At 33.2% G+C, this 26,972-nt stretch overlaps 2 protein-coding genes and 1 long non-coding RNA gene across 3 annotated transcripts; all 3 read left to right on the top strand.

Annotated features, from left to right (window-relative positions):
• Positions 1-4,784: 4,784 nt before the first annotated feature.
• LOC148202154 (uncharacterized) lies at positions 4,785-6,492 on the top strand. Its single transcript, XM_088110489.1, has 4 exons — positions 4,785-4,986; positions 5,149-5,778; positions 5,862-5,984; positions 6,070-6,492. The coding sequence occupies exons 1-4, from the start codon at positions 4,951-4,953 to the stop codon at positions 6,490-6,492; spliced, it is 1,212 nt and encodes a 403-aa protein (XP_087966615.1). The 5' UTR covers positions 4,785-4,950.
• Positions 6,493-8,376: 1,884 nt separating this feature from the next.
• On the top strand, positions 8,377-11,874 carry LOC124835232 (GDSL esterase/lipase WDL1-like). The gene is made up of 6 exons (XM_047310135.2): positions 8,377-8,633; positions 10,030-10,107; positions 10,406-10,546; positions 10,681-10,754; positions 11,029-11,178; positions 11,336-11,874. The coding sequence occupies exons 1-6, from the start codon at positions 8,523-8,525 to the stop codon at positions 11,547-11,549; spliced, it is 768 nt and encodes a 255-aa protein (XP_047166091.1). The 5' UTR covers positions 8,377-8,522; the 3' UTR covers positions 11,550-11,874.
• A 345-nt stretch (positions 11,875-12,219) lies between these two features.
• LOC148202153 (uncharacterized) lies at positions 12,220-15,653 on the top strand. Its single transcript, XR_015785324.1, has 2 exons — positions 12,220-12,347; positions 14,774-15,653. It is a non-coding gene; the product is annotated as an uncharacterized LOC148202153 (long non-coding RNA).
• Positions 15,654-26,972: the final 11,319 nt, after the last annotated feature.

Genomic DNA, 26,972 nt, shown 5'->3' with positions numbered 1-26,972 from the left:
ATAGTCAATCCTTGACGAGTGCTTTTCCCTGCACCTTTCTATTTTTTTATTATTCCAACGTGCTCCTGTAAAAAACATAGAGAATATTTTAACTGCATTTTAATTTATCCATTCAACATTTAAAAGCAACTACCCACCCCTCTACGAGATTTCACTCAAACCTTACACCCCATTTTTTCCTATTCTAGCGCGCAATCTGGTTCCAAGTATTGGAGGAGAGGTTGCACCACTTGGAAGTGTGACTGCAATTTGAAATATGGTCTAACCATATTTGGAAATGTGGTTAACATGACGTCGCAGTTCGAAATGCGATTATCGCACTTGAAAGTACGGTTGTTGTTGGTGTAGTCAAACTTTTTCTATATTTAATTGTCTTGAATTTGTTTGTGATATTAGTGTTAAAGTGTTATGTTCATGCTAACTAACTACTGTTGCTTTGTCTCAAAATTACATGAGTTCAAGTTTTTCTCACATTATTTTGAAAAGCTTTTCCATTCTAGGTTTATTTAAATATTAAATATTTTGTTGTTAATATTTTGTAATTTGTATTTTATTTTTGTATTTCATATTTATTTAAATTTTATTTTTAATATAATTAATTTTCTTAATTTCAAAATTTTAGTTTGTTTCTTAAATCTTTTTGACTCTATAATTATTTATTAATATTTTATTTTTTAATATAAATTATTATTTAATTATTTGTTGAATAGTTTTTTGTTTTTATTCGTTTATTAATTTAAATTTAATTTGTTGTTCTTTTGTGGTTTTTGAAACCTTTTTTATTGAATTGTTGACATTGTTTTAACTTTTAATTTTTATTATATTGATATTTATTTAAATATTATTTATAATGTAGTTAATTTGAAATTTATATTTGTTTGTTAATTGGTAATGTTTTTGAAATTATTTATTTATTTAAATGATATTTATTATGGGTAAATTTTAATTTTTTACTTATTATTTTGGTTTTTAATTTATTTTTTAATTTTAATGTTGTTGTTATAATTTGTAGATATTTAAGTATTATTTATTATCTAATTATTATTAAATTTATTTATTTTTATTAATTATTATTTGTTTCAATAGTTATTATTATATAATTATATGTTTTCCTTTTTGTATTTGTTTGTTTCTATAAACCATATATATAATATAATTTATTTTGTATATAATTTGTTAAAAAATCATTAAGTCATTATTAATTTTCATTTGATTTTAATAAATAAAGAACAAATGTGTAAAATAGGAAGTGTAGAGTGAAATAGGTGAGTGCAGTGAACATCACTCATTTTTGACACAGAAATTATCAACAAATATAAAATTAATAAATATGTATTTTAGGAAATTGAAGGTACATTTTATAAATCTAAATATTTTTAATTAAGTTTTTATTAAAACAATATTTTATTAATCATTTGAAATACTTTATTTTTGTTTAAGCATTGGTTATTTGATTTTATTATCAACAAGATGAAATTATCGTTACTTTTTATCTCTGCATGTAACTTGTCGATTAATTTAACTTTTTCTCTTCAAATTGATCACAAAATCAAACAGAATATTAGATAAAAATAATAAAAAAATATTTTAAATACTTTGTAGAACATATTCGTTTAATAAAAACTTAATTAAGAACATCACAATTTAAAAAATACTTAAAATTATTTATTTTTTATTTGATCAGTAGAAATTATTTGTCTTTTTTCAAGTTCCAATTCTTTTTTAACCTTTTAACTTAATTTAAACTAATCAAATCTACATTTTATAATAATATATAATAATATACTAAATTTAAAGGGTAAAATAGTAATATTATATATTAATCTATTAAAACAATTTTTTATTGTAATATATCTATAGAATCACTCAAAAAATTTACTTTCAAATCTATCCACTTTCACCTTTAAATCACTTGAAGAAAGTAACACAAACTTTACCTCAAAGTCTTTTCAAATTCATTCACCCACACTCCCTTAAATTTATCTTGACAAATGAGTGCAATGTTTATTTCAATGGATGCATTGCTAACACGAATTTGTGAAGATTCATTTGCGAGTGAAGGATATGTTTGTTTCAAAGTATTTGATACGATTTACGAGCGACAGTTTATAAGAGAGAAGTGTGAAGCATTTCGCACATCAATTAAAGATTTGGAGGATGAGTTGTTTATCATGAGTGAAATACTAAAACATCATTCACTTTAATTTGGAGGAATGATGAGTTTCACTTGTGGTTGATAAAGCATGTATTTAGAATCCAATTCTTGGGAGAGTGAATGTAAGATTGACTATGTAAGAGGGAGAGGGAATAAGGGTATTGTGGATGGAATAGATTATGAAGATGTTAAACAAGGTAAAGATCGATTATAAGCGTGTTACATAGCTTCTGGAATCAGTTATATATGTGTTATAAAACTTTTGTAACTAGTTCTGTGTGTGTTACATAATTTTTAGAATCAATTTTGTGTGTTTAAAAGAATTGAAATTGATTATGCTGATCCTAAAATCGATTCAATGTCTTTAAAAGGGATTAAATCGATTGTTACATGAGTGACATTAGTTTCATGAACGATGTTAGAGAATGAAATTAATTATTAGTTCATTAATTATGAATGAAATTAATTATTAAGTCATAAATATTTAATTCTTTTCTAATATTTTTTATTTAGTTGAGTTCTAGTTTTATTTAAAATTTTAAAAGGTTGACTTTTCTAGTTTTTAATATTGTTTGGTGAATGTCATATTTTACCATTTTTATGTTTATTTATTTTTAATTTTTTGTTTTTATTTTTTTATGAGTTTTTTAATCTTTCATCTCTTTCCTCTTTCTCCTCACACTCTTTCCTCAAATAAATTGGTATTTTTAAGATGCATGATTTTTTTTTTATTAAGCTTTTTTTTTCATCTAAAAGTGGTGGATACAATGGGAAGTCTATAAGAAGAAAAACATAAACCAAACAACCCTAGCTGGATCCCTTCGTGCTTAAAGATTGCATGAGCAATATGACCTCAGGGTTCTCAAAGTGGCCCAATATAAGTTATACGACTTATATTGAGTATGTAGTTGAGGGTGTTGCTCCCTCCACCACCCCAAGTACTTTTGCATCTCTCCACTATTTTCTTTTATTCCAAAAATACTTTACACATCCCCACTATCCTCAACAATCTTTCTCTTTCTCTCTCTACATTAATAGAACATTCATATGACTTTTATTTAAACTTGTGATATATTGCAAAATATAAAATTCAAAAAAAACTTCAATATTAGTGCTTCTACCACTTCCATTTTATAAACTTAAAAGTTAGATGCAAATACAAAATAATAAACATAATAATATTAATAGTAAATAATATATTATTATTATTATTATTATATACTAACTTTATAATGACGAAAGAACTAAATAAATTCTAAATCTTTAACAATTAACTTTCCTTTTATATTTTAAGTATTTAAGAATATTTTTATATTATTTATCTAATAAATTAAATATTTTATTCAAGTTATTTGAGTCAAACATGTCGGTAAGTTAAAGCATAATATAATGTTAAAAATTATAGATATTAAATGTAAAAAACACACACATATATATAAACATTTTTCTAGAAATTTAGAACAAAATTTTACCATTTATTAAGTAATTTGAAGAAAAATTTATATTGAACAGTGAAAATAAGATTGAATCAAACTTATTTAAGGAAAAGTGTAAATAAAATTTTGCAATATATCACAAGTTTAAATCTGAGTCATGTGAATGCTCCATTAATGTGGAGAGAGAAAGAAAAAAGACTGTTGAATATAATGAGGAGGTGTAGGATATTTTTGGAATAAAAAAAAATAATGAGGAAGTATAAAGTATTTTTGGAATAAAAAAAAATAGTGGAAAAGTGTAGCAGCACTTGGAGATGGAGGGAGCAACACCCTTTAGTTGATATGAAAATATGTTAAATGAACCAAACTCTACTATTTTTTAATTTATTTTTATAATTTATTTGGTATATTTATTGAAGTATGATGAAAATGAATTAATCTAATTTACTTTTTTATTTGCATATATAATCATTAAGACTCATAATATATATATATATATATATATATATATATATATATATATATATATATATATATATATATATATATATATATATATATATATATATATATATATATATATATATATATATATATATATATATTCTCGTATATAATCATTAATACTCATAAATATTTTTATTTTTTATTTTAAATAACCTTATTAAAAATAAATCTTTAAATTATAAATTTATATAAGAATTAATGTTAAAATACAATTTAAATAAAATTGCATACTAATAAATAAGTCTTTATCAAAAGCCAAATTTAAATGATTATGTCAAAATATAAATTTTAAAAAAGTTACATTTTTTAAAATAATTTCAATTTAATAAATCTAAATAAAAAAATATAAAATTAAATGTTAAATAATTATTCCATAATTAGTATTTATTTTATTATTATAGTTTTATTTTAATTATTTAATTATTTATATAGAATACACTCAAACAAAATTTATAATAATAAATATTAAGTTGAGTATAAAGAGGTTAGATATTAAATATCTGTACTGTACCATTATCTAGTATATACCTTGGATTATTAGGCATGTATCCAGTATGGACCGCGATATTCCAACAACAGATTTTTAACACTTTTTTGACAACCCCACGTGTCGCCACCTCATTGGTTCGTTTAAATTTTTTTTTTTTTAAAACCTATGACCGTAACCCTTATTTTGAGTGAAAATCCTAAAATACCCCTTTCCCTTTCTCTGTTCCATTGCCTTTCCCTTTCTCTGTTCCATTGCAAACGAAGGTCCGTTCTCTTGAGAGGTCGAAGGTTGCGTTTCGTCTCGCTTCGTTCCATTTGCATCCTGTTGTCTCCGGCCAGTTTGGTCTCCTGTTATCGTGCGTAATGGCAAGTTCCGGTGACGATTGTCCGACGACTAAGGTAAGTGGTTTTCCATTCCATGTCGTAGCTTGGTTATTCGGTTTGGGCATCACGTAGCATGGTTATTTGATTTGGGTTAATGTTTGGGGTTCGTATCGTTGTGTTGTGGTGCTTGGGTTATTGGGTTTCGTTGTTTTGATGATTTGATTTTGGTTTATGCAGTTGAGTGTTCGTCACTCTTTTTCGACAAAGTATATATGTACTTTGAACGAACGCTTAACAAAGGAGCATCGATCATTGATTGCGACAACTCCATTTGCTTGGTTTTTAGATGTCAATGTCAATGTTAAAGTAGGTAGAAATATACTGAGTGAGTTATTGGATAAGTGGGACGACTGTAGTAGTGGTTTTATAGTTGGGAATAAAGTTTTGAATATAAATGAAAATGATATTTATTTAGGGTTGGGACTGAGTACAGATGGTGCAAACATTAACTTAAAGGAAGAGCTGGGCAATAGTGAATGTGTGAAATACATAGGCAAAGGAACAAAGGAATTGAATTCAATATACAAAATTCTAATGCGAAAACAAAAGAAGAAGATTCCTTGTTCTCATTTTTGTAGCCTTTACCTCCTGGTAGGGATAAGTGAGATTTTATTTCCAAAACGTAGCGGGAAAGTGTTTCCCGTAATGTTTAATGTTGTTGACAACTTAAGTGCTTTGGGTAGTTATTGTTGGGGTAGTCTAGTTTATCGTTTTCTGTTACATAGTTTGTGCAAAGCTTCAAAAGGCTTGAAGAAAGGCAAAGGTATTTCAAACGTTTACGTCAACGGTTGTGTGTACATGCTGCAGGTAATTAATAGTATTTGATGTACTTACTTAAAATGTTATTTGAATTAAGTTTGTTACAAGTTAAGATGATTTATTTGTCTTAGGTATGGTTTTTTGAGCTGTTTGTTCCACCAAAAGGTCCTATTGATAAATTTCCACGAATATTGCATTGGATGAATATAAGTGTTGGAGACAAGTTCGTTAAACGGTGTATGGAGACAGGTTTGGTAAGTTGTTTGTTATCGAAAGTTTTGTTATGTTTTCATATATTGACCAAAGTTGTGTAATTTGTAATGTGTTGTTAAATTTCAGGTTGTTGACGATGTTTATGGTGGTCCTTCAACGAAGGATAAGGACGAATACAGACCAACACCTAAAAGAAAGGATGCTAAACCAAGAGGAAAGAAGAAACAAAAAAGAGCTCGCAGAGAAACTTTTATGCGTGCCTTAGAGGAACAAGAATTTCTAATTGAAGAACTTAAAAGGAGGGTTGCAACTTTGGAGGCACAATTGGCTGAAGAGAAGGCAAGAAGGCAAAATAAAGATGACGTTGGACAAAGTGTGCCTCGTACAGAACCATCTGTGAACACTGGTTTTGTATCCCCTACTGACATTGACGGAAATGAACAACCTTTGAAGACGTATGTTAGGGTTGGATCACGAAGGCGTTACAAGGGAAGAGCACTTAGGACTCCATACACCGGGACCGTAGTGCTTAGAATAAAAAATGAATGATTTGTGTATTTAGTTGATTGAAAATGTTATTTGGAAAGTAATGAAAATTGTAATAATTGTAAATAGATTAAGAAAACAATGTTCAATGTATTCGATTTGGTTCAATGAAATAAAATTTGAGTTTTGGTTTGAATTGGTCTCATATTTTATCTATTCAATACCATTGTTATTATGAGTTATGGGTTTGTCGATTTCAGAATGTCGTAATTTTTTTTGTCTCCTAAGTTGCAGGCTTGTTTGTAACATGTTGGTGTTTGAGTGGTCATTTTGAGTAACATGTGATGTGATGTGAGTCCAAGGAGTGTGGGGTGACCCCTCATGAGTTGGGGGAGCAACCTGTGCAAGGAATGAGTGAGAGTGCTAAAAAAAGGAGCTGGTAATCGTTTACAGGACCCCTGTAAACGATTACCCGAGAGAAATTGGGAATTTGTACAGAAAGTCCAACACAGGTACTCAGTCAGGTGAACACAGGTCACCATTGGAAAAAAAAGTGACTTTTAGGCAGTTCTGCACCTGTCTGAGGCTGGTGAAGGTGTTGCAGTGGTGGGAGAGGGTGGGTGGTGATGTGATGTGAGTCCAAGGAGGGTGGGGAGACCCCTCATGAGTTGGAGGAGCAAGCTGTGCAAGGAATGAGTGAGACTGCTGAAAAAGGGGCTGGTAATCGTTTACAGGACCCCTGTAAACGATTACCCGAGAGAAATTAAGAATTTGTACAGAAAGTCCAACACAGGTACTCAGTCAGGTGAACACAGGTCACCATTGGCAAAAAAAGTGACTTTTAGGCACTTCTGCACCTGTCTGAGGCTGGTGCAGGTGTTCCAATGGTGGGAGAGGGTGGCTGGTGATGTGATGTGAGTCCAAGGAAGGTGGGGAGACCCCTCATGAGTTGGTGGAGCAACCTGTGCAAGGAATGAGTGAGAGTGTTCAAAAAGGGCTCTCGTAATCGTTTACAGCACCCCTGTAAACGATTACCCGAGAGAAATTGCTAATTTGTACAGAAAGTCCAATACAGGTACTCAGTCAGATGAACACAGGTCACCATTGGCAAAAAAAGTGACTTTTAGGCACTTCTGCACCTGTCTTAGGCTGGTGCAGGTGTTCCAATGGTGGGAGAGGGTGGCTGGTGATGTGATGTGAGTCCAAGGAGGGTGGGGAGACCCCTCATGAGTTGGTGGAGCAACCTGTACAAGGAATGAGTGAGAGTGTTCAAAAAGGGCTGTGGTAATCGTTTACAGCACCCCTGTAAACGATTATCCGAGAGAAATTGCCAATTTGTACAGAAAGTCCAACACAGGTACTCAGTCAGATGAACACAGGTCACCATTGGCAAACAAAGTGACTTTTAGGCACTTCTGCACCTGTCTGAGGCTGGTGCAGGTGTTCCAATGGTGGGAGAGGGTGGCTGGTGATGTGAGTCCAAGGAGTGTGGGGTGACCCCTCATGAGTTGGTGCCCACTCAAAGGAGTGTGGGGTGACCCCTCATGAGAAGACGGACGACAGAGAAGGCTTGAACGAACGAGAAGAACGAAGGCTTGAACGAACGTCTGTGGCACCCTAAACCGCGAAACCCAAATTTTGTCAAAATTTAATTTGGAAAGCCCAAAATACCCCTATGACCGTAACCCCTTCTCTGTTCCATTTTCAAATTACTGAGCCAATGGCAAGCTGCCACGTGCACGTTGTCAAAATTGTGTTAAAAAAGCGTTGTTGGAATAACATTTTCCATCCGGTATACATATGTTTTTGTTTTTTAATCATATTCCTATTTGGGATCGTACGATTATGACCCGATTTTTTAGCGGGCCAATATCCGGTTATGCAAAGGTTTTGTGGCAGGCACCCGTCACTTGTGATAAGTGCATAAAATGCAGCGTCATTTGAATCATGGCTCTTTAACCAGTGTGTTACGGAACCTCCCAACCATTCAATGCTTTGGCTCAATAAGAACCAACACGTTCAATCAATATAAATCTGAGTCTTGGGGTTCGGATCTGTTCCAATTTCATCCAAGACGGAGAAAATAAGAAGAGATGGTGGGACCAGCAAGACCCTTGTTCGTCCTCTTTGGTTCTTCCATTGTTCAGCTCAGCTATTCCCAGCAAGGTTGGGGCGCCATTCTTGCTCACTTGTATGCTCGTAAGGTATGTGTGCATGTACCTTTCAGTATAGTGCTTTCTGTGAGGGAGTCAAACTGTGAAAGACTGTGACTTTAGACTTTTGATGCGTGACTATGAATTTTTAAGTTGTGAAGTTCTTCGACGTAGCTGATTTAACCAAGAGGGTACAACAAATGAGCCCGTTTGAGTATCAAAATTAAGGCTACCTTATTAAATGGTCTTTTTCTTTACTCCAACAACAAGCCTTTAAAGATTAAATCTTTTAGAGCATATCAGCAGAACGGACACTATCTCAGACATGTAAGTCTAATAATGTACTAAGTAATGGGGATATGTAAATAGAGTTGTTCTTGGTCTTGGATAACTTTTAGATACACGTGACATGATTTTGGGTGCGTTTGCATTGCAACTGAGCTCACGCAGAACTCTTGTTTGTGCATTGGAAAGTGTATAACTTTTGCTAAAGGTTAAGGTTATTCTAGCAAATTTAGAGTTTAGGATTTAATGTTTGGAGTTTTAATAGATCTCACTGGGTGAAGGTTGTAGTATTCTGTTTCTGTTCTTGCTTTTTATTTGATCAGACGAGCGTTGACATGAGCAAATGAATTCAGTGCTGCCACATTTTCAGGCACTCAATACATTTATTTATAATATTAGGATGAGGAATGGATGGCTGACATTTCAGATGTGTGTTTTTTAAGTTAACTGAGCCCAGATCTTCATGTGAAAGTTCTGAAAGATTTCATTTAATGAGTTGAAAAGTGGATGCAGAGAATCTGGATCCGAGGAATTGGTTTGTTTAGAGTACGGTTCTCATGTTGACCCTGCGGATGAATAATTTTCTTTGTCTGTTATGATTTTCCGTGAAGTTGGATGGAGCTGTTTTTGTTATTTTTGGTTACTGGATGAGACTATGAGAATTGCTTATTTTGGTCGGCATTTCCTTGGATAAACAAAAAGGGGTAGTGTTTTATTTATGAGACTAAGATCAAAAGAAGTGTGAAAGGTTCTTATTTGGGCAAAGAAGAGTGTCATTTTCCTAAAAAAGTTTGGTGTTGTGAAAATATTCCATATTCTTTTAATGTCAAGAAATGTTAAAATGAATAGGTGAACCTAAACTGTTGATGAATAATTTGCTGCCAGTAAATCACCATATTGAAATTTTTTTACGGAAATGGTGGTCATACTCTACTCACCACCCACCAATGATTTATTGTTTCAGTGCAAGGCCTTGGTATTATTAGAATAAGATCCAACTACAGACCAAAAAGACTATATCAAATAGATTAACATGAGATCACAGCATATAAAATGTCTTAATTTGTTTAAACTTCAGCCAGTAATTGAATGAAATATTTGCTTTTATTTTTTATGACTTGGATTGTCAATGAGTTTAACTTTACACCTTGATATGACATAGGCGGATGTAATTCTGCGAGGATACTCTGGCTGGAACTCAAGGCGTGCTGTGCAAGTTCTGGATGAAATTTTCCCAAAGGTACCTCTTCTTTCTTCAACTTCAATCTTTTGTCCTTCCATCACAAATGTTAAAAAACTGCTTATTCTGCTGTGGTCATTGAGAAACAAATGGCACCTTGGAAATGGACAGTGGTACAGAATGATGTAAAAAATCTTGGTACAAGATATCCTCATGTTGTCTTCTGAATGAATCTTGTCACATGTTAGGAAGATTATTCTGAATTTTACAATACGTAATCTACTAAAATGAACTACTCAATTATCAGAATTTATAACGTTTTTTCCAAGGTTCTGATCTGTCATCTTCTTTAACATAGAATGCCTCCGAGCAACCATCATTGGTTATTGTGTACTTTGGTGGTAATGATTCTCTTCTTCCTCATCCAAGTGGCCGTGGTCAACATGTACCTCTCCAAGAATACATAGAAAATATGAGAAAGATAGGTACCCATCTGAAGGTAAAAACAACACATTTCTCATTTCTTATTACTACATGAAAGAAACCCTTCACCCTTCAAGTATATTTTACAGAATCCCTATCTTTTTACCTTAGTTATTACTGCCATGCTTGACACATCCTTGTGATTGCCAGAGCCTTTCAAAGAAGACTCGCATCATATTTCTCACTGCACCTCCGGTCAATGAGGCACACCTTACTGGATACAGGTTTTGACTTCAATCTAACTGCTATTTCATTTTTATAAATTCACAAAAGAGGAAAGGCAGAGAACTAAATGCTGGTGATTTCTTCACTCACGTCAATACTGATTATATCATGACAAATATAGCCATATTAAGGGTAGCCAAAGAATTGGTGCATAGAAGTAATGAACTAGATTTGATATGCACAAACATTCTTATTTCCTTTGATTTTTCTTTCTTTTTTAGAACTTATATCTAAATTAGACTGTGATGAGCAAAATTTTGGACTTTAAACCAGTGTGCTACCGGGGCAGCAATTAAGGACAAACGAATCTTGTCGAATATACTCAGAAGCGTGTTTGGAGCTGTGCCGTGAGATGAATATCAATGCCATTGATCTGTGGACTTTACTCCAGAACAGGGATGACTGGAGAGATGTTTACTTCACGTAAGTATGCATTCTTGATTAATCACATGCTTCTTAAATTTAGAAAAGTTGAAATCTTCCTATGATTCATTGTGTTGAGTAATTCATAGTGACATGAACCTTAATTTAGAAGATTCAAATCTTGTTATCCTTCATATTTTTGAGTGGTGTTTGATAGGGAGGATGGAATTCATCTTTCTGCTGAGGGGAGCCATGTGGTTGTAAAAGAGATATTGAAGATGATCAAAGAAGCAGAATGGGAACCAAGCCTGCAATGGAGGTCAATGCCAACCGAATATGGAGAAGATTCACCTTATGATCCAATTGGCCCTGATGGAAGCAATGTGAATGTCTCCAACTGGACCTTCCTTGAAACTATGCAATGGGAATAGAGTTGTCTGCCCCAGTTCTTAGAATCCTTGAAGCAATAATCACATAATAACAGGAAATAAGAACCACATGTCTACATCATTTATCACTGGATTTTCTCACCTTGAGTGGAATGAAATAGTGACTATATATGCACTTTGATTGAGCCAATTGCCACAGCAATTCTAGGACATCAAAAGAAAAAACCCTTCTAGGTAAATGAATTCTAGGACATTAAACTAGGTCGATTATTTTAATCTATGTAACGTGTTTCACGATATGTCCAGATTAAAAGTTTGTTCGAAACAACCATAAAAGTTAAATTATGTATTCAATAATTTATTATAATCGATCATAGTCAAAATCAATCTTTGTTTATTGAAAATTTGTTTGAAGATAATTAATTTTACTCATATAAAAAAAAACACTTGTGAAGTTAAGAAAATCACAAATTGCATATTTTCAAATTCAAGAAAACAAAACTTTGAAACATTTAACGTGTACTCCTTTTTAAAATCCTCTGATGATTGATCATTATTTAGATCTGAGCTGGCTCCCACTGATAGTAACTGTCACTTCCGACATGATTTTTGTTTTGATGATTTTTTTAATATAAAAACCTAACACGTGGGTAACTACGAAGTGCATAAATTGCGAAAGAAATTGCTTTGGTTTTTGTGTTTCGTGGTTGAGAAAGCGAAAGAGAAAGAAAGATGATAGGACGATGGAGACCACAGTTTGTGTTGTTTGGATCTTCCATAGTTCAGTATAGCTATTATGAAGGTTGGGGAGCTACTCTTTCTCATGTCTATGCTCGTAAGGTATATTGCCTTTTTCTTCTATTACTTACTCTTCAAATTAATGTTCTGCTTTCTTTTGATGAGATGCTCATCAGTGTTCACTTCTCTTATTATACTCTTAGATAGAACTTTGTGTTTGATTCCTTCATATAAGATCACTAAACATTTATGCATAATAATAATGATTACCCAAGATGCAGATAATGTAACTAAAACTCTTTACATTATGTTGACTTATAATATGAGTTTTTACTTAGCATAATGAGTTTAAATATTAAACTTCAGTGGTGTATATGTACATGCATAATAAACTATACATGGATTATTATATATTTATTTCAATAGTCAGTTTTTGTTATATAGACTAAAATTATTCATTTTATCTTTTTGAGAAATAAAAATTGTGAATTGTTTTTAATGGATAATATTCAATTAAACTAGTTTATTACTCAATATACAATCTTTACAAAAAAGAAATTACAAATTCTCTCATGCAATGTTACTGAGGATAAAATTGTAATTCCTTCAAGGAATTCTAGGGCATAAAAAACTTTTTCATGATACATAATTATCAAGTCTCGTATACACTCAAAACAAGTTATTGAGTTGTGATGTGCTTACTCAAACTAACTTTTCATTTTTTTTAATAGTAATTTTTTTATTCTTTTTATCACTTAATGTAAAATTTGGATGAATACCAATTTAAGAATAATACACAATATCTTAATATTGAATGCATTACTCTGCCATTTGATGAAATTGTTTTTTCTATCATAACATATACTGGTGAGACTTTTATTAGACTAAAATGTATTTTTATGACTTGAAAATGGTTTTAAGCTTTATTATTTGTAAATTAGTCCTTAATTTTATTAAAATACAAACGTTTTATCTCTTGTTGATATACTTAAGCTATTGAACAATGACAATAAAAAATTTGACATATAGCATAATTTGATTGCGTTACGGTGATAATTAATGAATCAAGTTTGTCGAGAAAAAAAATTGAAAAAAATTAAGGAAAAATATAGAAACCAAAAGCAAAATAACTAAATATACGCGAACAATAATACATTTAAACCTTTTGTTTTATTTGAGTTTTAGGAGACAAACTTAGCCATTTACGTGATACCCACAAAATGAAGAGTGCACGAAAACTCACTGCTAAAGGAAATTTCTGTTTGCAATTTACGTATGAAAAAGGTTGTGAGGTGAAGGAACCCATTTATGAATAAAACACTAATATATGATATAAAATATATGCAACTTAGTAATATTTGGTTGCAAGTGGAAAGATTATTAATGTGGAAGGATAAGGTCAATTATTAAGGAGTCCAAACAATAATGCATAACATGACATCCAATTGTTTTAAGAAAAAAATACAAAGAGTACACGACCTCAATCAAATTTTCATGGTCAGACTAGTAAATTCAAGTTAAATTATATTATACTAGCGTGTGTGTCTATATATATATATATATATATATATATATATATATATATATATATATATATATATATGTATATATTTATGTTTATGTATTGTATTTTTATATAGAATTAATTAATTTTGTAGACTCGATTTTTGTTAAAATAGTTCAAATTGGTTTCTTAATTTTTTTATTTTCAATCAGGTCTCAATTTTTAATTTTTATTGTCTCAATTTTAAAAATTAATGTAATTTGATGATTTTCATTAATATTATATAAATAAGGTTAAAGAAATGACACGTGTGTTTTTATTATTTTTTTCTTTTTTAATTTTTATTTTATTTAAAAATAATATCTATGTGTTATGCATAGTGTCACATGACAATATAACATGATAATGTGTCTTATATTCAATTCACTTTATGTATTTGTTATTTTAATTCAATTCATTTATAATTCTTTCTAAAATGAAATAATTTTATTTCTAAATTTCATTTTTATATAAATTTTATAATTATATTTTTTTAATAAAATTGACATTTTTATTAAACTATTTTAAAATTATTTAAAAAAATAAAAGAAATTTTAAAAATTTAAAATGAAAACAAAAAAACTAAACTGATACATGAAATATTTTTAACGTTGTTTTTGAAGTACTAATAGAAAGATTAAATTACATCGTTTTTTTAAAATTAAAACCTAATTAAGACTAAAACAATGGAAGATTAATTTAAACTATTTTGACAAAAAAATAGACCAAAAGTAATTAAACTTATATAAAAGAATGTAATTTTAATGGAGTAAAATATAAATAATTTTATAAGAATAAGAGTTAGAGAGTTGTGGATGCTGCTATTATAGTTCTATTAAAGAGATGATACAATTGTATGTTTTATCAATGAAATTAGGTTTAATGTCTCAATAGTCCCTATTTTCGTCCAGAATCTCAAATAGGATCTTCTTTTTTTTGGCGTCTCAATTGAGTCCTTATTTTTGTAAAATCGAATCAATTACAGGCTTACCGTTAAATTGATCAGACCGGCGTTAAGGAAGGAGATATGTGACGCGCTGACGGTGTAATTTTAATTGACGTGGCTTTAAAAAGGTGTGTGAAGTGTATTTTTTATTAATTTTTGAATTAAAAAATAGAGTGCACGTTGGGAAAATAAAATTTAAGTAAGGGTAAACTTGAGAAATCAAATTAAATTAATAGATGAGTTTTAGGGTTCTGGGAAACTTCATTCCCTTTCTCTTTTCTTTTCTTAAACCAAAAACTCCAACAGTGGGAGTACGGCGGTGCACGCAGGAAAATTCTTCCTCTTCCTCTTCTTGATTCTTCGTACCATGGTTGCGGCCTTGTAGGGGAGAAGATCTAATTGTGGTTTTCGGCAGTGGCGTGTTTCGCTTTAGAGCTTGTTTCTCCTTTCGACCTTGTTCGAACTCGCGGAGTAGGAAGAGTAGACGTCTTCCTTCTCTTCTTCTTGGTTCTGCTAGGGGTTTTGTAGGTAGGGGATAAGCTTACCGGTGGCTAGGACGCGAACCCTTCCATGTGGCACGGTGAGGGTGCGACAGCGATGGCGTCCCAGTGGTGCTCTGAGGGGGTCGCGGAAGCTTTCCTCCTTCGAATCAACCCGCAATGGTGGATGCGGGTTCAGTTCTGACCATCACTCCTGACGCATTGATCTCTGGCGACAACAGCAAGGGCGAGTGATTGCCTTATCAGGCGATGACAACGTCAACGACGAGTTGTGATTGAGAAATTCTTGACTCTACAATTTAGGGTTCCCTTTATCTGATTTTGGAGATCAGGTTTTGCTGAAAGTGGGAAATTAGGGATTTTTTGATGTAATTGAAATTGCAATGTTTGAATTGGGATCTTGATTTCTGTTTTCGTTTCGAAGCTTCAAATTGATTTCTCAATTGCTGGGTTGCACTTATTTTCTTTCTTTTCCCACTTTGCCCTTTAAGTAAATATGATTTCCCCTGTCTAAATCTGATTTCCCCTGTTTGCAGTCTTTTTTTAATACAAAATACAATTCAAACATGTTTATAATGCCACGTCTAATTAAACTATGCCACGTAATTCAATATTAAACGGACGTTTTCCCAATTTAACGGTAAGCCTGTAATTGATTCAATTTTACAAAAATAAGGACCCAATTGAGACGCTAAAAAAGAAATGGTCCTATTTAAGATTCTGGACGAAAATAGGGACCTATTGAGACATTAAACCAATTTTTCCCAAGGTATGTTCATAATCTTAGTGCTAAATTCCTCTGTTTAAAAAGATTTTCGCCTTTTTTCAGCTTAATTTTCTTACCCTTGATAATGTGAACTTCCCACATCCATTTTTTTATATGAAAAGTTTAAATAAATGAACCTCAACATCTAAATGTTAAAGGTAAGATGAACTTGTTGCACACGTAATATCTTGAACAGAACTTATCATTAATAATTTAAAATATGGTGTAAATTATACTTCTTATTTTTTTATTGCAATACTTTAAATTAAGATGGTTTCGAAAACCACCATAAATATTACCGCCATAAATGTACATTAACATTACCATTGAACATACTATTTCGGTAATCATCACAATTTTCAAAATGTCTTTTATTCATGTAAATTCATTTTCTATGTCTATTGTAAAATATTTTCAAAATTTAATGAAACATCATTTTTTAATTTAATTTTAAATTAATTATTCTCTTTATTTTAATAAAATAATTAATGCACTTATTGAGAGAATGATTAATTTTAGTAAAATTATATTAAAAAAAATAGGCTTAATACTATTATTGGTCCCAATTTTGGTTGGGTATGTTCGAAATTGTCCTAATTTTTTTTTTCTGTTCAATGTAGTCCTAAAGATCGTAATTTGTGTTCAATTTAGTCCTTTTTGCAAACGTCGTTTAAATCATTAACGACCAAATGTTCAAATGTGCAATTAGTGAATGAGATGTGATTTTTTGGCTGACGTGGACACTCTAAGGCATAGTGAGGTGGATTTATGTTTTTTTCAAAAATGTATTTCTGAAGAAGGCCAAGCATTGTGGTAGATATGGATTCTTCTTTGACTTGCCTTGTTTCCGACTGAAGCGAAGCACCATTTTTTCACTTGTAATTGATTTTTTTACCCTTTCTCTCGCCTCCCCTCATGGAATGTAAATTTTAATGTATTAGGATAGCTTCATTAAGATCATATTTGTTTTTATTCTGGAAAAAGAATAAAAATTTCGTATTTGGGGTTCCTGCAACGGAGGAGTTTGGCGGTGGAGGAATTTTTGGGAATGAAATTGTGGATTTTGGTGGGGTCAGTGTTTGGGAAGAGACGATGGGAGGAGATGTAGCGGGGAGTGTAGGGAAACCAGACGAGGCTACTTCCTCTATCGAGAATGAAGGGGGAGGTTTGTGGTAGGGAGCCCGGGTTAGAGAAGTTGAAGCGACGAGTTTGAGAGAGTGGAAGAGATCGGAGGATTGGGGTTTGGTGAGTGTAGGGGAGAGAGAGGAAGAGTGATGGGTTTCATTGAATATCACAAATACATTTTCGAAAAAACATAAATCCACCTCACTATGCCTATAGAAAAGATCACTTATAGGGACACAAAAACGACTTTGGGGAGCAGTGTTCATCTACCTGGGGAGTACAGTTGAAGTTTGTGCATAAATTACCCTTTTTCCTCTGGTAATCAATTACAAGACCCTTGTAATTGATTACCAGAGGAAAAAGGGTAATTTTTACAGAAACTTCAACTGTACTCCCCAGCTAGATGAACATTGCTCCCCATTCTCTATTTTTGTTGAATTTTTCCTTTTTTGAGATGGGTGAGTGAGTTCAATGTTATTCGGTGAGCTCCCTGCACCAATAATGAGGTTATGCCATTGATTTCTTCAAAATAAAAATGTCCATTTAGGTGGTTTTCTCCAAAATAAAAATGTCCATTTAGGTGGTTTTCTCCAATTGAGGTGAGGTGCATAACCCATGCTGTCAACTTTGACCTTTGCTGACTATTTTATGTTACCAATGAAGAGCATTGGTAAATTTGAAGATAAATAATTTTGATGATGCTGAAAGATGATACATTGTTATAGTTGTTTTAAAAGCAATTTGTAGATTATAAATGTATTAGGAAAAGCCTTAAACATGTAATACTTAGAAAAATTCGTATTTTTTAGAACTGCTACGCATTTAATCGATTATTAGAAGCTATAATCGATTATCCTGAGCCCTTCTGAAAAACCTCGTTGCTCTGGAATAATCGATTATTACTCCAAATAATCGATTATCACAGTTTTGATGAGAACTGCCAAAAGTCTCTGGAATAATCGATTATTCCTCAGGATAATCGATTATCACTTTTTGAAAACCCTGTAACGGACTCGAATAATCGATTATCACTAACAATAATCGATTATCTGCGGCAGTTGTAATTCATCTTTGCAAACTTTAGAACAGTGGGCTATATAGATGAGTTCTAGAACTCTTAGAAACACTACTGAGCTTTTGAGAATACAGTGTGATCTGAGGAAGTTCCAAAAGCTAGTTCATTGCACTGCCTAGTCTCGTGAAAAGGAGAAGCTCTCGCTTTGTGGGTCAAAGGTCGGAGCGATTCTCTTCGAGTTAGCAACGCTATTGTTCTTCCGGTTCGTTGGTCGAAGGAAGAACTGTTCTGCACTGTTCCAGAGTTGAAGGAAAGTGTAGATTGTTGGCTTCCATTTCGTTGGTCGAAGGAAGGTTTTATATTTCGGTTTGTTTATTCACTCTTAATTGTATTTTGCTGAAACTGATTTTAGTGAAATCGTTAATCACTCTTTATAGTGATTAACAACTGGACGTAGATTCTTTTGAATCGAACCAGGATAAAAATCCAGTGTGTCAACTTTTCTATTCCTTACACTCGTTACTGTTTTATGCACATCAAGTGTTTGTTAAATTTTCTCTAAGAAAATTGATTTTCTAAAACGGACCATCATAACTCGATTTGTGACCGTAACACGCTTTCCGAGTATTTTATTCCGCTGCGCAACTCTATAACGGTACCGATTGTTCCGACAATTGGTATCAGAGCTTGCTTTGATATTCTTTCAAACTTTTGCGAAAATGGTCGGTCATCAAAATCAAGTATATGCTGAGGGTGCATCCATCAACAGACCACCTCTTTTTACTGGTGATAACTATGCATTCTGGAAAGTCAGAATGGAAATTTTTATGGGGTCTGTTGACAGAGGCATCTGGGAAGCTGTGCTAAATGGTCCCTATATTCCTAAAAGAACTGTTGATGGTGTAGAAGTAGAAAAACCATACTTTAATTGGACTCCTGAGGAAAATAGAAGAGCCCAATTTGATATTAAGGCTCGTAATATTATTTCATCTGCTGTAGTACTTGATGAATTTTATAGAATTTCAGTGTGTAAGACAGTACAGGAGATGTGGGAGGTACAGACGACGTGAAACGTGCAAGGAAGAACACACTCATTCAGGAGTATGAGATGTTCAGAATGCAGCCTGGAGAAACAATATCTGATGTCCAGAAGCGTTTCACTCACATTGTGAACCACCTGACAGGTTTGGGTAAGACTTTTGACACTGATGAATTGAATGTGAAAATATTGAAATCATTAGACAGGTCTTGGCAACCAAAGGTGACTGCCATTTCGGACTCTCAAAACCTCACTCAGATGTCAACGGCGATTCTCTTTGGAAAGCTTCGTGAGCATGAGCTTGAGCTAAGAAGATTAACTACAAAAGAGGATCAAGGCAAAAGAAAGACGCTTGCCCTCAAGTCTGAAATCTCAAAAGGAAAAAGTTTTAAGAGAATTGAGGATGATGATTCCGATAACGATGAGGAAAACATGAGTCTTATGATTAAGAAGTTTGCTAAATTTATGAAAGCAAAGGGAAAAGACAAATACCATGGAGAAAGGAAAGAAAATCGAGGATCTCCATCAAGCATTAAATGTTATGGATGTGGAGAAAGGGGTCATGTGAAGACTGACTGTCCTAAGAATAGGAAAAGTGAAGAAAAGAAAGAAAGAAAGTTTCCAAAGAAGAAGAAAGCTTACATAGCTTGGGAAGACAATGCTTCTAGTTCTTCAAGTTCAAGCGATTCAAATGAAGAAGCAAACTTGTGCTTAATGGCAGACTTAGAAGATGCAGGAAGCCAAGTAAGTGATTCTAGCTTAGAGTCAAGTGATGAGTTTGACTTACAAAAGGCATTTCTTGATTTGTTAAATGAATCTGAAAAACTTGATGTTGCTCATAAAAAGCTAAAGAAAGAGCATAATGAATTGAATTTGAGGTATGAAAAAGCACTAGATGATGAAGTTGTTTTGAGAAACAAAGTTAGTAATTTGGAAACTAAATTATCTGAATTTGATACTGTTATATAACCTGCTGAATGTCTATCGTGTAAAAGTCATATGTTTGATATTGACATTCTTGAGAATTTACTTGCAAAGGCAAATAAGTCTAAGTCACATGCCAAAACAAACTTTGAGAGAAGCAATGCTAGAAGTGGAAACACGCATCTACACAAAAAATATAAAGTGATAAGAACTCGTAGAGTTTGGGTAGAAAAAGGAACTCTTGTGAAAAATAAAGTGTATGAGGCTTGTTGTTTTTACTGCATGAAACTTGGTCACACCTCAAACAAATGCAACATCAAACATTTTGGTGTTCCAAATGGTAAATATGCATGGGTTAAAATTGTAAAATGATGTATATTTGCATAAACTAACCCAAAGGACCCATAATAAGATTGGGGACCTAAAGTCTTGCTAAAATTTGTTTTGTAGGAACTTACTAAGTCAAAGAAGTCACTGTGGTATCTTGACAGTGGTTGTTCAAGACACATGACCGGTGACAAGAAAAGGTTTATTTCTTTTGAGAAGAAGAAGCAAGGATTTGTGACCTATGGAGATAATAACAAAGGTAGAATCATTGGCACTGGAGACATTGGAGGAGGAAACACATTGACTATAAAGGACGTATTATGCGTTGAAGGTCTCAAACACAATCTCCTAAGCATAAGTCAATTATGTGACAAGGGTCTCAAGGTAACCTTTGAAAGTGATAGATGTACCGTATATTTTAAAAATTCTACTGAAATTGCTTTGCAAGGTGTTAGGCATAATAACATTTACTTGATTGATATTGAACATGCATCTAGTCATAGTATAACATGTTTAGTTGCCAAAGAGGAAAATCCTTGGTTATGGCATAAAAGAGCTGCGCATATTCATATGCAACATTTAAATAAATTGAGTTCAAAAGATCTTGTGATTGGTTTGCCTAAATTAAAATTTGAGAAAGACAAAATATGTTCTGCATGTCAAAAGGGAAAGCAAACCAAATCCTCTTTTTCGTCTAAAAACATGATTTCAACATCAAAACCTTTAGAACTTTTGCATATGGACTTGTTTGGTCCATCTAGAATTAAAAGTTTTGGTGGAAACTACTATGCTCTTGTGATTGTTGATGACTACACTAGATTTACTTGGACATTTTTCTTAACCTTGAAAAGTGAAGCTTTTAAAGCATTCAAATCATTTGCAAAACGTGTTCAAAATGAAAAGGATTTGAAAATCAAAACCTTGAGAAGTGATCACGGTGGTGAGTTTGAAAACGAATCTTTTGAAAAGTTTTGTGAAAAACATGGAATTGCTCATAATTTTTCTGCTCCAAGAACTCCCCAACAAAATGGTGTTGTTGAAAGGAAAAATAGGTCATTAGAAGAACTAGCTAGGACTCTTTTAAATGAATCTAATGTGCCAAAATACTTTTGGGCTGATGCAGTTAGTACTGCTTGTTACGTGTTGAACAGAATGATAATTAGGCCTATTCTTAAGCTAACTCCCTATGAACTGTTTAACGGTAGAAAACCAAATGTATCTCATTTGAAAATCTTTGGATGCAAATGTTTTGTTTTGAATAATGGTAAAGATAATCTAGGCAAATTTGATGCTAAATCTGATGAGGCAATCTTCTTAGGATACTCTTTAACTAGCAAAGCATATAGGGTGTTTAATAGAAGAACCTTGAAAATTGAAGAATCAATGCATGTTGTCTTTGATGAAATTGTGGACCTTGAGGTGAACCCTCTTGAGTCAAATAAACCAATTGCAGGTGATGAGGATTATTTGAGGGAAGCTCTTGAAGAGATGTATCTAAATGAAAACTATCCTCCAGAAACTCAAAATGAACATCAAGTAGTTGATCCTAAAAGCTATCAACAACCAAGAGGACTTTCTCTGGACAACATCATCGGAGATATGTTAAAAGGGGTAACTACTAGACACAATCTTAATAATTTCTGCTTAACAGTAGCTTTTGTGTCTCAGGTAGAACCTAAGAACATAAAGGAAGCTCTTCAAGATGATAAATGGTGTGTTGCTATGCAAGAAGAACTCAATCAATTTGAAAGGAATGATGTTTGGGAACTCATTCCTAGACAAGATGATTATCAAATCATTAGAACAAAGTGGGTGTTTAGAAACAAGCTTGATGAAGATGGCAACATCACCAAGAACAAAGCCAGGTTAGTTGCAAAAGGCTACTGCCAAGAGGAAGGTATCGACTATGATGAAACTTACGCCCCAGTAGCCAGGTTAGAAGCAATTAGATTGTTACTTGCGTATGCATCCTTGATGAAGTTTAAATTGTATCAAATGGATGTGAAAAGTGCATTTTTAAATGGTTTCATTAAAGAAGAGGTATACGTTAGTCAACCTCCTGGTTTTGAGGATTTTAAATATCCTAATCATGTTTATAAGTTGAAAAAGGCCTTGTATGGTCTAAAACAGGCACCTAGATCTTGGTATGAAAGACTTAGTACTTTCTTGATTGAAAATGACTTCTCTAGAGGAAAGGTTGATTGAACCTTGTTTATTAAAAAAGTAGAAAAACATATCTTGATTGTGCAAGTATACGTAGATGATATCATTTTTGGGTCTACAAATGATTCATTGTGTGAGGGATTTGCACAAATCATGCAAGGTGAATTTGAAATGTCTATGATGGGTGAGCTTAACTTCTTCTTAGGACTGCAAATAAAGCAAATAGATGGGGGAACTTTTGTCTCCCAAACTAAATATTGTAGAGAAGTGCTTAAGAAGTTTGGTATGGATACTTGTAAAGAGGCCAACACACCTATGGCAACGTCCTGCTATTTAGATAAGGATGAATCTGGTGAAGGAGTAAATGAAACCATGTTTAGAGGAATGATAGGATCCTTACTTTATCTAACTGCTAGTAGACCAGACATTATGCAAAGTGTGTGTGTGTGCTAGGTACCAAGCTAATCCTAAAGAATCTCATCTAATTGCTGTCAAACGGATTTTGAAATACCTTAAAGGTACCCCATCTTTTGGACTTTGGTATCCTTCTGATGCTTTACCTAGTTTGATAGGTTATTCTGATGCAGATTATGGTGGCTGTAAAATTGATAGGAAAAGTACTAGTGGAACATGTCATTTTCTGGGCTGTTCTTTAGTGTCTTGGCATTCAAAGAAACAAGCTTGTGTAGCCTTGTCTACCACTGAAGCTGAATACATTGCTGCTGGAAATTGTTGTGCCCAAATTTTATGGATGAAACAACAACTGGAGGATTTTGATATCTTCCTTGATCACATTCCTCTGAAATGTGATAATACTAGTGCTATCAACCTCACTAAGAACCCCATAATGCACTCAAGAACTAAGCACATTGAAATTAGACATCATTTCTTGAGAGACCACATTCAAAAGGGAGATTGCCAAATTGAATACATTGACACTTTACATCAATTGGCTGATATCTTCACTAAAGCACTACCTAAAGATAGATTCTATGAGCTTAGAAGAGAGTTAGGAGTGTTAGATATGTCCTAAATTCAAACTTTATAAAATTTTCTCAATTCTGGTACGATCAGCGCTTTTAATCGATTATCATAGGATAATAATCGATTATTTTTTAGCTTTGGCAAAACCCCTATTCGCAGATAATCGATTATAACTTATAATAATCGATTATTTTTAACTTTGGCCAAAACCCCTATTCGCAGATAATCGATTATCACTTACAAATAATCGATTATTCATATTCAAAACCAAAACTGGACTTGTATGCGAAGATAATCGATTATCTTCATACATAATCGATTATTACACAATTTCTGGAAAGTGACTTATGAGCAGATAATCGATTATCACTTAGAATAATCGATTATTACGCGATCTGTTTCAAAAATATAGCCGTTACAGTGAATCCTAACGGCTGGAAACGGTCATAAACGGCTAGTTTCTCCATTTTTTCTTATAAATAGCCCCCTATAATCGATTATTACTCACTTCTTTGCACCCAGAAACCTGCTGCACCCAAATCTGAACCAAATCTCTCCTCTTTCTTCTTTCCTTCCAAAGTTTCTTTTGTGCCCACTTCTCTCATGGCTGATTCAAGAAGAACCCGAAGGAGGACTGCTGGTGCTTCTTCCTCTCGCTCCTGAAACGTTCGTCCTGCTTCCATCGAAGGTTGGATTTCAGATGAGGAGCAACATGGTGACTATGTTCATTTCTGGCAAGAACGCCGAATCATGGCGGTAAAGTTCATCCGTCTCGACTTTTATCGTTATTATGGCTTTCAATTTCCAAATCTGTTTCGTGCTCAAGGACTTACTCATCTAGTGGAGCAAAAGGGGTGCATATACCCTGATCTTATCCGTGTCTTCTACTTCAATATGCGTTATCGTGACGGTATCATCACAACAAAAGTAAAAGGTGTCCCTATAATTCTGGATGATGACATATGGACAAATGTTGCACAACTCACACTATGGGATGATGCTGTCAAAGTCCATCTTGGAGTTCCGGACTTCAATCGTCTCCTCGCCTTTCAATCTTTTTTGCGTCATCCTGAACACCAAATCAATCGTCGACAATTGCTTGTGGGTGGATTCAAGGTTGAAGAAAGGATGATTCATTACTTAATTGTATGGATCCTATGTCCTCGTGCCACTAACCATGCTCAATGCTCGGAGCAAGATCTTCTACTACTATATGGGCTTTTAAATCACATCCACATTGATTGGCCAGCCCTCATCTCCGACACCATGGTAAAGGCCAAGAAATATTCTTCTTATCATTTTCCATATGCACTTCTCATCTCTCGAATTTTAGAATACAAAGGTGTAAGTGTGGACGGCGAACTCACTACCTCCATTCAAGCAATTGGCACTGAAATTGGTGAGACAACATTTCGCCAAATGGGTTTTGTTGCTCGTGGCCGTGTGATCATTCACAAGGATGATGATCACCACGAAAATGTCAATGACGATTTGGACGCCCATATGGTTGATCCCGTCCCAGCTGCTACCTCTGCTGATGCTGGTCCTTCTCACATGCCTTCAAATTCATCCCTGACTATGGAGGAGCATTTTGCAAATCTGTCTAAACAACTGGAGGATATGCGTCTCTTTCAACAATCTCACTTTGACCAAATATATGAGTGGCAACAAAATCATGAAGAATTTTTGATCGACCAGTTCAATGACCTTGATACTCGCATTGGAAACATTGAAAATCATTTTAATCTCCAACCTCCAGAGAGACCACCAAGTCCTGAATTTTAGATTTAGGATTTTTGATTAGTGTGCTTTCATGTTTGTTTGTTTTGAATTCCTAGAATGTTTTCTCATATTCATGTCTTGCTTTATGTGCCCTTGTACTCTTTAATGTTTTCCTGAATAAAATGATCTACTGTTTTAGTACTTACACTGTTTAATTGAGGGGAGCTCATATTAAGGGGGAGCCTTATCACTCTTTTTGCTTATGATCAAAAAGGGGGAGAAATATGTGCAGTTACTACTAACTCCTACTGTTGTCTCTCAGTTTGTATCTTTTGCAGATAACCCAACGTTGCTTTTAAAAAGTGATTTTTGATCATCATCAAAAAGGGGGAGATTGTTACCAATGAAGAGCATTGGTAAATTTGAAGATAAATAATTTTGATGATGCTGAAAGATGATACATTGTTATAGTTGTTTTAAAAGCAATTTGTAGATTATAAATGTATTAGGAAAAGCCTTAAACATGTAATACTTAGAAAAATTCGTATTTTTTAGAACTGCTACGCATTTAATCGATTATTAGAAGCTATAATCGATTATCCTGAGCCCTTCTGAAAAACCTCGTTGCTCTGGAATAATCGATTATTACTCCAAATAATCGATTATCACAGTTCTGATGAGAACTGCCAAAAGTCTCTGGAATAATCGATTATTCCTCAGGATAATCGATTATCACTTTTTGAAAACCCTGTAACGGACTCGAATAATCGATTATCACTAACAATAATCGATTATCTGCGGCAATTGCAATTCATCTTTGCAAACTTTAGAACAGTGGGCTATATAGATGAGTTCTAGAACTCTTAGAAACACTACTGAGCTTTTGAGAATACAGTGTGATCTAAGGAAGTTCCAAAAGCTAGTTCATTGCACTGCCTAGTCTCGTGAAAAGGAGAAGCTCTCGCTTTGTGGGTTAAAGGTCGGAGCGATTCTCTTCGAGTTGGCAACGCTATTGTTCTTCCGGTTCGTTGGTCGAAGGAAGAACTGTTCTGCACTGTTCCAGAGTTGAAGGAAAGTGTAGATTGTTGGCTTCCATTTCGTTGGTCGAAGGAAGGTTTTATATTTCGGTTTGTTTATTCACTCTTAATTGTATTTTGCTGAAACTGATTTTAGTGAAATCGTTAATCACTCTTTATAGTGATTAACAACTGGACGTAGATTCTTTTGAATCGAACCAGGATAAAAATCCAGTGTGTCAACTTTTCTATTCCTTACACTCGTTACTGTTTTATGCACATCAAGTGTTTGTTAAATTTTCTCTAAGAAAATTGATTTTCTAAAACGGACCATCATAACTCGATTTGTGACCGTAACACGCTTTCCGAGTATTTTATTCCGCTGCGCAACTCTATAACGGTACCGATTGTTCCGACATTTTAATCATAACTTTTTCCACAGACCTCCAAATGATGTGATTCTTTTTTTATTAGAAAGCAGACTAAAAAATCTTTCCAATGACTACTAATTTATAATTTTTGGACATCTGAGTAGGTGCAGTTAATTCCTTAAAGTTAATGTTTTATATATTTCTACCACCTCTGACCTTTTCTAGTTGTTTTGCTCATAAATTTCTCCACCAAACTCCAAATGAGTTGATTCTTGTTTTGTTGGAA

The sequence above is a fragment of the Vigna umbellata genome, chromosome 3 (genome assembly GCF_029865625.1).
Source record: "Vigna umbellata cultivar VRB3 chromosome 3, Vumbellata_1.0, whole genome shotgun sequence".
Lineage (NCBI taxonomy): Eukaryota > Viridiplantae > Streptophyta > Magnoliopsida > Fabales > Fabaceae > Vigna > Vigna umbellata.
Note: the sequence above shows the minus strand (reverse complement) of the source record. Positions and strands in the feature narration are given on the sequence as shown.

What these genes read in the sequence shown, in the direction of transcription:
- LOC148202154 (XM_088110489.1), top strand. Translation starts at nt 4,951, where the DNA reads ATGGCAAGTTCCGGTGACGATTGTCCGACGACTAAG. An exon ending in GTTGTGTGTACATGCTGCAG is followed by an intron (nt 5,779 to 5,861) that starts GTAATTAATAGT and finishes TATTTGTCTTAG; the next exon opens with GTATGGTTTTTTGAGCTGTT. An exon ending in GGTGTATGGAGACAGGTTTG is followed by an intron (nt 5,985 to 6,069) that starts GTAAGTTGTTTG and finishes GTTAAATTTCAG; the next exon opens with GTTGTTGACGATGTTTATGG.
- LOC124835232 (XM_047310135.2), top strand. Translation starts at nt 8,523, where the DNA reads ATGGTGGGACCAGCAAGACCCTTGTTCGTCCTCTTTGGTTCTTCCATT. An exon ending in TGGATGAAATTTTCCCAAAG is followed by an intron (nt 10,108 to 10,405) that starts GTACCTCTTCTT and finishes TCTTTAACATAG; the next exon opens with AATGCCTCCGAGCAACCATC. An exon ending in AGATAGGTACCCATCTGAAG is followed by an intron (nt 10,547 to 10,680) that starts GTAAAAACAACA and finishes TGTGATTGCCAG; the next exon opens with AGCCTTTCAAAGAAGACTCG.